The sequence below is a fragment of the Belonocnema kinseyi genome, chromosome 5 (genome assembly GCF_010883055.1).
Source record: "Belonocnema kinseyi isolate 2016_QV_RU_SX_M_011 chromosome 5, B_treatae_v1, whole genome shotgun sequence".
Classification (NCBI taxonomy): domain Eukaryota; kingdom Metazoa; phylum Arthropoda; class Insecta; order Hymenoptera; family Cynipidae; genus Belonocnema; species Belonocnema kinseyi.
The window spans coordinates 84739936-84752078 of record NC_046661.1 but is presented as its reverse complement, the minus strand read 5'-3'; the positions used below and the strand labels follow the sequence as shown (position 1 = coordinate 84752078).

The following is a 12143-nucleotide window of genomic DNA, read 5'->3' as shown; positions in this document are numbered from 1 at the left end:
TTAAGTTGATGACTTGGTTTCAGGTGCGGATTCAATTAAAGAAGCCAAACTCCTTGTCTAACAAATACATCAAGTTCTTAAAAAACGGATTTCAAATGATCCTCGTGTAATCAAAGATATGATAGATTCCGTGAATTCTTCTAGTTTGATTAACTTCTCGAATGATGGTCAAATTTAAACACTTGGTTTAAAATGGCAAGCCAAATGCGACCACTTAACTTATTCAGTAAGTGTTTCGGAAGATAATAAAACTACCAAAAGACAAATTTTATCAGATATAGCACGAATTTTCGATCCCTTAGGTCTTTTAGATCCTTGTATCATTGTCGCAAAGATTCTTCTTCAAAAACTTTGGCTTGAAAAAATCTCGTGAGATCAAAGTCTTCCGGCCATTGGATAGAATATAGGAATCAACTTCCGATTATAAATTCTATCAGAGTTCCAAGACACGAAATTTGTTCAAAGGTTGTAAATGTTCAATTGCATGGATTTTCCTATACATCAAGCAATGCATACGAAGCGTGTATCTACCTTACATCAGAGGACGTAGAAAGAAACGTTCGCGTCCAGTTAATTTGTTGTAAATCTAGGGTTGCACCATTGAACACTCAGACTATACCACGACTGGAACTCTGTGGCGCTCTCGAATTGGCCAAATTAGGCTCCAAAGTTGAAATTGCTCTTGATTTATCAATCAACAATATTTATTATTGGTGTGATTCTGCAATTGTTTTGTGCTCGCTCAGAACTCAATCAAACACTCTTAAAACTTTCGTGGCAAATAGGATCAGTCAAATTCAACAATTGACTGACGTTAACTGCTGGAAACACGTTCGTAGCGAAGACAATCCAGCAGATTATATTTATCGCGGTGTTGCTCTGGGTCTTTTCAAAGGTTTAGGATTGTGGTGGGAAGGTCTAGAATTTCTTTCTATGGAAAAATCAAATTGGCCTTCAATGCCATCTCTGTCATCTGATGTGCCAGGTTTAAAAAAACAATGCAATCTAATAGCTAAGGAAAACGTAATAGATGTTTCCATTTTTAAGCAATACCAAAGCTTGTCTCGACTAATCAGAGTAATAGCAACTTGTAAAAGATGTATACTCAACTGTAAGACAAAGACTGACTCGTATGAACTTGCTGAATATAAAGTTTCTCTTGCTAGTTTGTCACAAAGAAATTCATTTTCCAAGGAAATAGATATGCTATCTCAAAATATCCCAATAATTAAGGGTAAATTAGCATCTCTGAATCCTTTTTTTAGACCATAACGGAGTCTTAAGAGTCGGGGGCAGACTAGAAAATTTACATTTTCGCGAGGATAAAAAACATCCTATACTTTTATCTGCCTCTGATGAATTCACAAAACGTCTTTTTAATAGTGAGCATAAGCGATTTCTCCATGCTGGTCCTCAATTATTGTTAGCTTCTGTTCGCGAACATTTTTGGCCATTGGGAGATATCCAAGAGGAGTCACTCCAATGATGGGGAATTTACCAAGGTCAAGAGTGTCACCTTCGCCAAATTTCTATACTACAGGTGTAGACTATGCCGGCCCTTTCGTCATAAAGGACAGAAAGGGAAGAGGCGCTAAGACTAGTAAATGTTATGTTAGCGTGTTCGTATGATTCGCCATAAAGGCTTTGCACCTCGAGCTCGTATCTGATCTGACGGCAAAGGCTTTTATTGCAACTTTTAGATGTTTTATTTCCAGACGCGGGAAACCTTCGCACATGTATTCAGATAATGGCACCTGTTTCGATGGAGCGAATAATGAGCTTGAGCAACTTGGGAGGTTTTTGATTAACGAGTCACAGAACCTGTTAGAAACAATTGCAAATATGGGCGTCTCGTGGCATTTCATTCTAGCTTATTCTCCTCATTTTGGTGGAATCTGGGAAGCTGAAGTGAGGTCTACGAAATACCACCTAAAACGTGTTGCGGGCAACAATGTTCTAACTTTCAAAGAATTTTACCTACTGGTAACCTACTACCCCTACTGGTTCAAGTAGAGGGTTTGCTAAATTCCCGACCCCTGACGCTCCTCTCTTCCGATCCTAATGATTTTTATCCTCTGACTCCTGCTCATTTTCTGATTGGACGGCCAATTAATTCTGTGGCTGAACCAGATTTATCTCATCTGCCAGAAAACAGAGTCTCTAGGTGGCAACTGGTTAAGCGCATCCAACAACATTTTTGGACGCGATGGAGCAAGGAGTATATATCTGAACTCGAACAGCACATAAAATGGAGGAAAATGTATCCAGAAACGAAGGAAAACACCTGAGTTTTACTCAAGGACAAAGATCTTTCCCCGCTAAGATGGAAAGTCGGAAGAATCGTTAAGCTGCACCCTGGCAAGGATGGTATCGCTCGCGCTGCTACTATTGAAACCGGCACTGGCACATGTCAACGAGCACTTGCTGCGATTTGTCCATTGCCAATTGAGTGAAAAAGTCCATCCGTTTCTAATTTATTTTTTTTTTGACAAGAACTCTAAATTCAACATTATTTCTACTTGCTTAGGTATACTTTAAGAATTAGATTTAATGAAAGATAATCTTTAAGCTACAGTTCACTTATGTATATCTCAATGTTAAAGGTTGATCATTTTGGTTTAAGCATGCCAACGTTTATATTTAAATATGTTTGCCTTTTTTTTATTTGAAAGATGAATCTTTCAAAGTCGGGGGGTATGTTTGAATTTGAATTTTGTTTGATCTAAGAGAAAGAGAGAGCGCAGCGCCACCTAACGTTCTTTTTAATGTATCAACCAGTATGGCGAATATAGTCTTACAAAGAACGCACGATTTTCTTTATTTCATTGACCTAAAGTGAAATTCAGCATCAAATATTGAAACAATATTAATTGTTTAACCAACTTATTATTAGAGTCTGCAATATTTAATTTTATTAATGCTCGAAAGTTGCCGTTTTTCTGAAATTTTCAACTATTTGTCTTTTTTTTTTACTTGTAATGACTTAATAATTAATTAAAATTTGCAAAAATGTTTATATTACTGTTTATAACTATCTTTTCACATATTAGTGCTCAGAAGTTTTAATTTTTTCTGAAATGTTTTACTTTGTTTTGCCTTTTTAATCATTAATAAATAACAAATAATCTTTAGAGATAATAATTAATTTGAGCTATTAAAATTAATTGTTTAAAAATTAAATTATTATTTTCAATAATATTCAATTTCCACAGTGCTAGAAAGAAGTGAATTTTTCTGAAATTTTTAACTAATTATCTACTTTTCACTTAGAGTGAAATAATAATTTAGTTTATAAGAAATTGATATTTAAACCAATTTATTATTTTTCATAACTATCTTTTTCTTTATTCATGCTAGATAGTTGCGGCTTATTCTAAACAAAGTTTTTACTTACATGTTTAGTAGTCAAGCAATTAATCATTCGATTTTACCAAAATAGTTGTTTAAACAATTTATAATTGTTTATAACTATCTTATCTTAGATAAGTACTAAAAAGTTACAGTTTTTTCTGAACTTAATTTTTTTCCACATTTCACTTCGGGAGGTAATAATTACTGCAAGTTAACAATTATTCTTGTCTAAACAATGAATTATTATTTCCGTTTATTATTTTCATCGTATTTTATTATCATATTATTCAATTCTTTCTTTTTGTTTCTTGTGTAAGATAGCTTTTTTGTTGAAAATAATTTTTTTAAACGTTGGGAAGATAGCAAAAATACTTCCCCTAAAAACTACAATAGTATTTAATCAATTATTCTTGTTGAAGTTAATTTAATAATTGGTCACAACACAGAAGTCAAAGCTAAACTAACGATTTGAGAAAAACTTTCTAGTATTACTCTAAGAGAAGAAGGTTATAAATAATAATCAATTGTTTAAATAAGCATGTTTGTTATCTTTCTTTTATTAGTACAAAAATGATCAGGTAAATAAAGAAAATGATAGTTGCAAACAATAATAATTTGTTAAAATATTTATTCTAGCTAAATTGAATTATTTATTAACTCACTCTAATTATACAGTTAACAAATATTTCAAATTAAAAAAAACACAACTTACTAAAATTGCTCCAATTGAATATTATGGAAAATAAGAACATATTATGTAAATAATTAATTTTGTTAACTTAACATTAAGTAATTATGTTTGTTAAAATTAATTATTACCTCAGTAATGGAAAATTGGACAAAAAGTAAAATTTTTTGAAAAAACTTGACTTTCTAACTTATTCTAAAAAATTTGTTCCAAAAACAATAATACATTGTTTAAACAATTTATGTATGCATCTAATTATCAGTGCCTAGTTGTATATTACATATTAAAAACAATTTGCGTTCAAAAAAGTTGCAAAAAAATTTTGCAGCGGGGGATTTGAAGCGCGGGGGGGGGGGGGCTTGCGCCACCTCTAATATTACATTTTAAAAAAATTGGATTTATTTTTTATAAATGTCCAATTTCTAATTTTAAAGTTCTGTTTATTTAAATAATAAATTCCATGGCGTGAAATAGAAAAATCGTGCATTTAATAAATTATCTATAGTAAATTCCCGATACCTCCCACTGTGTGTCTCCTAAGCAATCATTTGTATGAATTATATGAATCTTGCCTAATATTGAAGATAAAAATTGTTTACGTTCAAGATTATAAATATATACTACAGCTACTTGTGGCAAGAAAATAAATATCTTACTTGGCAAGTTATAAATTTATTCTTTTTATTCTGAAATTTAGATTTTTTAGTGTTGATTTATTATCACTTTTGTTAATTTATGTCTCTTCTAATTAAAAGTTTATATAATTTTTAAACGATGATGTATTTGTGAGCATTATGTTAGAATTACAGTTAAGTAATATGTACAGAAAAATCTAGAATATTTCAGAATTCCTAAGATATCCTAAAATTTCAATACATTTTAAACCACTTCTGAATATTTTGGAAACGCCGAAAAAATCTCGAAAATATTCTCCAACGTTAAGAGTATTTAAGAAATTTATTTTAAAAATCCAGAATAATGAAGAAAATTAAATATTTAACATGTTTTATTATGCAACATGTTAAACATGTTGCATAATTCTATAATTTAAAAGATTTTTAAAAATTTCAAATTATTCTAGAGTATTTCAGGAAAGAGTCAAAAAGTTTTAGGATAGCAGATTCTAGAACACTCAAAAATTCTAGAAGAATGTTTAAATAAATACAATTTTTTCAATTTGAAAATTAAAAATTTTGAAAATATAACAAAAATTAATCATTGACTAAAATTTTAGCGAATCTTTCATACAGGTTTTACTAGGGAACAACAATAAAAATTATAAATTCAAAGATAAGATTTTTCATAACTTTTTTCAAATGTGCGATAAACACGTTTTATTTTGGATTGAATCACATATTCACTTTTAAAAAAGTTCTGTATTTCGAATCTGAAATTTCCTTATCTTGAACTTAAGCAACATGTTCTCATTTTTATTTTTCGAAGAAAATCTTTTTTCGTGATTTTGGAATTTTGACTATAAAAATTCTAGTTTTTCAAAAAACATACCTTTCCTGCACAAATTAAAAAATATATATATTTAATTTATTTTAATTTATTTTTAAAAATTCTTATAAAATAAATTCGAGAAACAAATAAAAACTGAAATCTTAGAGCAAGCAAATAAGTACTAACATTTTTTTTAAAGTAATATAAAACTAATTATTTTGAAAAGATTGGACAAAATTCTCGGAAAAATTTAGGTCAGTTTAGAAAATGTTCGAGAAATTTAAAAATATTTCAATTTTCGAAAATCTTTTCAACTTCTAAAGTGGTTTTACTCTCTTGAAAATCTAAACTATTTCAAAATATCTTTCAAAATGATTCGAGTTTTTCCGAAAACATCTTTTTTAATTCTGCAAATAAAAAAGTTGTCTTAAAATCTTCCAGGTACTTTTCTGAAAATTTTGTACATCGTTTAAAATGGTTTGAAATCTTGTTTAGACATTCTCTTAAAATCTTTTTTTAATAAACAATCATTTTAAATTTTCTTTAAAAAAGTCTTATAAAACTTCTACATTTTTGCGTTGAAATTGTTAAAAATCTACAATTTGTTTAAAATTCTCTGAAATATCTTTATGTTGTAAATTATTTTTATAGTCTTTTGAAAACTTCTAAATATCTCTTGAATTAACTACATTTTTATTTAATTTTATAATGTGTCATAATTAATTTTTTAGATTAAAATCTTCTACATTCTTTTAAAAAATTTCAGGAAACCATTTTTTATGAATTCTAACCTTTTTTAATTTTCTCCTAGAATTTATTCATAAAAAATTAATATCTTTGTAGATTTCCCTAGAAATCTAAAAAATCTTTAAAATCCTTTAATTTATTAAATGTTTTTAAAATTGTTTTTGTATCTTTTTAAAACTTCTAAATATCTCTTAACTTTACTCAAAGTTATCTAAAATTTTGTTATGATGCAAACATAAAAAATTGTACTCAAAATCTTCTACATTACTTTTTTAATTTTTGGGAAATCATTTCAAATGTTTTGAAATCTTTTCAAACACTATCTTAGAATTCATACTTAAAAATAAAAAATAATTTGACATTTTCCCATGAATCTAAAAAGAAATTCGTTTTTCTCTTAAAAAATTACAAAATTCTAAAGAAATTTCTTAATTTTTTCAAAATGTTCAAAAATGTGTTCAAATCTACTTATTAAATTAATCTTTTTATTTTAAGATTCATCTTTTTTAGTTGAAAATTCAACTTTTGGCAGAAAATTTTTTTATTTGTGTTAAAAAATTCTTTTTTTTCAATGGCAAATTAATATTTTCGTTTAAAAACTCATCTTTTTGCTTAAATATTTAGAAAATAGGTTTCAGAATTAAACTAGCTTTCTTCAAAATGCATTTTTTGTGGTAAATTAATCTTTTTGTTCAAAAATTCATCTTTTTTAATTGAAAATTAACTTTCTGGTTTAATTTTTTTTTTATTTTATTGAAATTTCATATTTTTGACAGTAAATTAATTTTCTTGTTGAAAAATGCATTAATTTAGTTTGAAACTTAAACTACTTTCTCCAAAATTAAAACAAAAAACTTTTCTTTCTTTCTTAAAAATTCAACTTTTTGGTTAAGAATTCTTAAATTGTATTGAAAAGTCGTCTTTTTTTGGTAGTAAATTTTTCATTTTGTTTAAAACTTCATTTTTTTCTAGTTGTAAATTTAATTTTTTGGTGGAAAATTCTTGAACTTTGTTAAAAGTTTTTTTTCCGGTGGCAAATTAATCTTTGTTTTTAAATTTAACAACTTATTTTTAAAGTCAAATTATTTTTTAAAAATTAAAACAACATTTTTTCACTTTCTTAAAAATTCGACTTTTTGGCTAAGAATTCATGTATTTTATTGAAAATTCGTCTTTATTGGTAGCAAACTTTTACTTGAGCGTATATGAATTCAATTTTTTAAATCATATGGACAAATGTATCTTTTTCTGGAATTAGTTCAAAAGTTTATAAATAATCAAATTTTCTAAATTAAATTTTAAATTAAATATATATATATATAAAGTAAAATTTTTTTAAATATTTCAATAAAAATAATTTTTCATTCCTATTTATGTTTTGAACTGAATAATTAATTGTTAGCTGAATAATGTTTTTCCCAATATTGCATTGCATATCAATTGAATTTTTTTATTTACATTCAATGTTCCTAAATGGATTATTGGTTTCAAAGTTATGTAGTTCAATATTTTCTACAATTTGTATAATAAAAGTTTTCTAATATTTACATTAAGTTTTTTCTAATTATATCATTTTTTATTGCTTGTGATGTTGTGAAGTGAGTATCTGAATAAAGTTTCTCATAATTCTTTGTACACATGTTTTATTATTTCCGGAATTAGTTTAAAAGATATTTAATACATCAAGTTTTTCCAGAAATTGAAATGATTAATTTTTCTTATGTTGTGAACACTGATTGAGTAATTCATACTATAATTATTTTATTTTATTTTTTGGAATAGAGTATCCTAAACTAATTATTTAGGGTAAGGTAATGTGATTAAATAATGGCTATAATTTGTATGATTTATCATTTAATTTATTCATTTATTTGAAAAATAAGGTAATCTAGTAAATTTATAATATAATTTATTGACAAAAATTTGTATAGTATACAATAAAATTATGCAACCATCATTAATATTAACTTTTAGGGAGGATAACCTATGTGGTCTTTATCTGGTTTACATTCTCATACTTTTAAGAAAATGCCATAAATTATTTCAAACCACTAAAAACAGAATTTCAAAACTTTCTTTTTTTACAAAACCTTGTTTGTCTAAAATTCTAATTTCAATCATTCTCATCAGTTCATATCCTTTTATTTGATTTCTTTATCTGGTTGTCATTCTTTTGTTTTAAATGTAGATAAAATTTATGCTGGAGAAAAATCTAGATCGTGTGATCAGGCTAATTAACGGGACTATATATGAGTAAGCTATTTTAAAAAAATTCGCAGTCAGTCAAAAAATCAAAAAAGCAGTTCATTTTAATTGAAGAAAATGAAGACCACTGTTTGCAGTTTTTTCTTTGCCCTCTTGGTGATATTTAATTTTATTCGTAAGTAATACTTAGGTAGAAAATTGAATTTAGAACCTGAAAGGAATTCTAAATAATAAATTCGTAATTAAATTAATTAAATAATTTATCTAATTAATTTAATTATCGGAATAATTTTATTCAATAACTTAATTTAATTATTTGAAGTAATTAAATTCATTAAAATTTTATAAATGTTATCGAAAATTTTTTATTATTACTTTTTATAGGGTTAGGATTACCAATTGTTTCCAATGCATGAAATAATAAATTATACTGAAAATTATATGTTTTCATGAATTGTTTAAACAATTCAACATTGTTTTTAACCATTTTGTTTTAGAGTAGAGTTAGGAATTCGACCTTTTCCCCGAATTTTGTAACTTATTTTAAAATTTCAGCTAGAGAGAAACAATAATTAATTGAATTTATTAAAAATAATTGTTTAGAAAATCGATTGATTGTTTAAATAATATTTTCTCCAAAAAATCTTACAAAGTTATGGTTTTTTCTGAAATTTTTAACATTTTGTCCACACATCGCTTAGAGTGATGTAATAATCAATGTGATTTAGTAAACTTAATTGTTTAAACAAATTTTTGTTGCTTATGAATATATTCTTTTATATTATTGCTGGGTAGTTGCGGTTGCTTTTCTGAAATTTTTTAATTTGTCCGCTTTTCACCTTTTGAGATCATTATTAATGCGAGTTAGCCAACATAATTGTTCAAACCATTTATTATTGTTTAAAAATTTTTTTTTCTGTAATTGCTAGAGAAATTGGATTTTTTCTGAAATTTGTTATTTTTCTTTGGCTTTTTAGGTATGAATGAATAATAAATAGGCATTAGAAAGAATAATTTTATAAACTATCTCCCTCTTTCTTGTTACTATGATTTTATGAAATAAAACAGATATTTGACATACTCGGGACAGACTGAAAAATCCCAAAATAAAATTCCCAAATAATACATTGTTTTTAAATATTGCTGAAATATAAAACTCTAGAATGAAATGAAATTATTTTATACAAAAAAATGAAGACCGTCGATAATATTATAATATCAATAATTAATAACTTAGAAGTTTTAAAAATTATTGTTTGAATTAAAAATTAAAATAGTTTAAAAAAATATATTTCTACACAAATTTTTTTGTAATGTGCACAGTATTTTAAAAAAGATAAAAAAACATTTCAGTATTATGTTATTAGGCACATTTTGCCCGAACAGAATACTCGACATTATATTTATTTTTAATTTGAACGATAATTTTTTTTAAGTGTAAACGTAAAAGATATTTCTTTGATAAAAATATTTCATTATGGTGCTCTTAGTGAATAAATAACATATATTAAAAAATAATTTAAACATTTTTTAATTCGAGGAATTTTCTATTTTATATATTTTATAATTCGCAAATTTTACAGTGTTGTGAATTTTGTTTTTTTTTCGGAATTTTTCAGTCATTCTAAATATACTGTAATTTTTTTATATGGATCATTTTAAATTTAGATTTGCCTTGAAGCAGTTACTGAAAGACATTTTGCCTAAATTAAAATTATTAATATTTATCATTCGTTCCTGAGTAAAGTGTGAAAGAAAAGCTGAAAATTTTAGTGCAACTCACAACTTTCTATCATTATTCCAAAGAGAAAATAGTTCTAAAAATAATAAATCGTTTACACCATTTTGTTCTTAATTTACCCTAATTATTGTCTGACAAAGTAACTGTTAGACAAAAAATTAAAATGTGGAGAAAAAACCGCATTTAGCATTACTATAGAACAAGATAGTTATCCACAATAATAATATGTTTAAACAATAGGTTTGTTAAATTGAACTATATATTAACTTGTTCTAAATGAAAAGTGGACAAAAAGTTAAATATTTCAGAAAAATCCGAAACTTTATAGCACTATTCAAAGAGAATATTATTAATTAAAAATAACGGTAAATTGATCAAACAATTATAATTGTTAACTTAATTTAATTATTACCTCAATCAAATAAAAAGGTAAACAAAAAGTGAACAATTTTAGACAAGTTGCAACTTTCTAGCACTATTCTAAGATAGCATTGTTATAAATAGTAATGAATGGCTAAAACAATTATTCCTATAAATTTAATTAATTATTGCTCAGCTATAACTGAGAAGTTAAAAACGATTTGCGGTCGTGTACTTTTCCAATTAAGCTGTTAGAGAGATCCAAAGAAAAATACCTTTTCAGGAATATGCGCTATCTCAAGCCAAGTGTCGGATGTGAAAATAAAAATGAAAACTATCAATGAAATTAACATTTCAAAGAACACAAAATATTTCTATTTTCACAGATTATGGAATGATATTTACATTGGTCAATAGTAACTATCTCTGATGATAATACAGATTTCTTCATAATAATAAAGTTTACTAAAGCTTCGAAACTAAGTCTAACAATGAATGTTTTTAAAAAGAACCTAAAATTTTCAAAAATTACTCAAACTGGGCATTTGTTTATGAAATTTTGTTATAACAATCAAATTCGTCATAAAATAAAAATATCGTGTAATGAAGTATCAAAAGAATGTCTAAAAAAATACGCTCAAAAAAAGTAACAACTCTCGAAAATGGCTGAAACTGCGCATTTGTTTATAAAATTTTCCAAAACTGTCACTCGATCAGTGGTCAATTTATATTTTTCTTTTGTTATACAGAATTAAGTTTACAGTCGAACCCACCCAAAAATAACCTGGTAGGAGGCTATGTGAAAATACATAGGCTAGATCCCACTGAAGTTAAAAAAAATGGACCTTCAACAATACTGGAAAATTACGCTGCCCTCCCTCGTTCACCAGCACCTGACCCACTTCTTCGCCAAAACTCAGTTTCTCATCGATCTCCAGAAATTATTGAAAATTATTTTCCCCTTGAAGTTCCACCTAGAAAGCAGCCTATCCCCTCACCATTTGGGTCTAGATATATATCTATGTTTGGATACAAATCCACATCTGGATCTGGAAGCGGAACTTCCAAACCCCAGCAGACCAATTAAAGTAAATAAATAATTTATGGAATATAATATTCTAAATAAAAGGAGAATCGATTGAAAATTGCATTAATTTTATTTTTATACGAATCCTTTTTTTTTGTTATATTGTGATTTATTACAAAAGAATAATAAATCTATACATTCAAATTGTCAATAAATTATAATGCATCACTATATTGACGAATTTATCAATTTTTATTATCAAAAGCATTAAAAGACACATATAGTAGAGCAATACATTTAAAAGATTTAAAATTTTGGCGCCAATGATTCGAAACTGCGGATTATGGGGGAGGTCGATTAGCCTTGTCTAACGTCGTTCTCCGAGACTTCGTGAAAGGAACTATATTCGTGATCGAATTCTCGTCTCCGGCCGACTAAAACGTCACTGCCAATGAGAAGGAAAAGATAAGAGGTAGTCTCTTATCATGAGAAATAGAATTTTTTATTTTCTGCGTGAAATTTTTATTACTATTAAATTATGCGATTCCATAGTAAAAATACAAAACTAGTTGAAAGTC

The 12143-nt window shown here is 26.7% G+C and overlaps 1 protein-coding gene across 2 annotated transcripts; it reads left to right on the top strand.

Annotated features, from left to right (window-relative positions):
• The first annotated feature begins 8437 nt into the window (after positions 1–8437).
• On the top strand, positions 8438–11646 carry LOC117173363. Of its 2 annotated transcripts, none has more exons than XM_033361881.1 (2): positions 8438–8485; positions 11288–11646. In XM_033361881.1, the coding sequence occupies exons 1-2, from the start codon at positions 8482–8484 to the stop codon at positions 11623–11625; spliced, it is 342 nt and encodes a 113-aa protein (XP_033217772.1). In that variant the 5' UTR covers positions 8438–8481; the 3' UTR covers positions 11626–11646. The 2 variants fall into 2 exon arrangements, with proteins under 2 accessions (XP_033217772.1, XP_033217771.1); XM_033361880.1 differs by having other exon boundaries at positions 8451–8612.
• Positions 11647–12143: the final 497 nt, after the last annotated feature.

Coding starts and splice junctions, on each gene's coding strand:
- LOC117173363 (XM_033361880.1), top strand. CDS start 8,555: ATGAAGACCACTGTTTGCAGTTTTTTCTTTGCCCTCTTGGTGATATTT. Junction 8,613..11,287: donor GGTGATATTTAATTTTATTC/GTAAGTAATACT, acceptor TTTGTTATACAG/AATTAAGTTTACAGTCGAAC.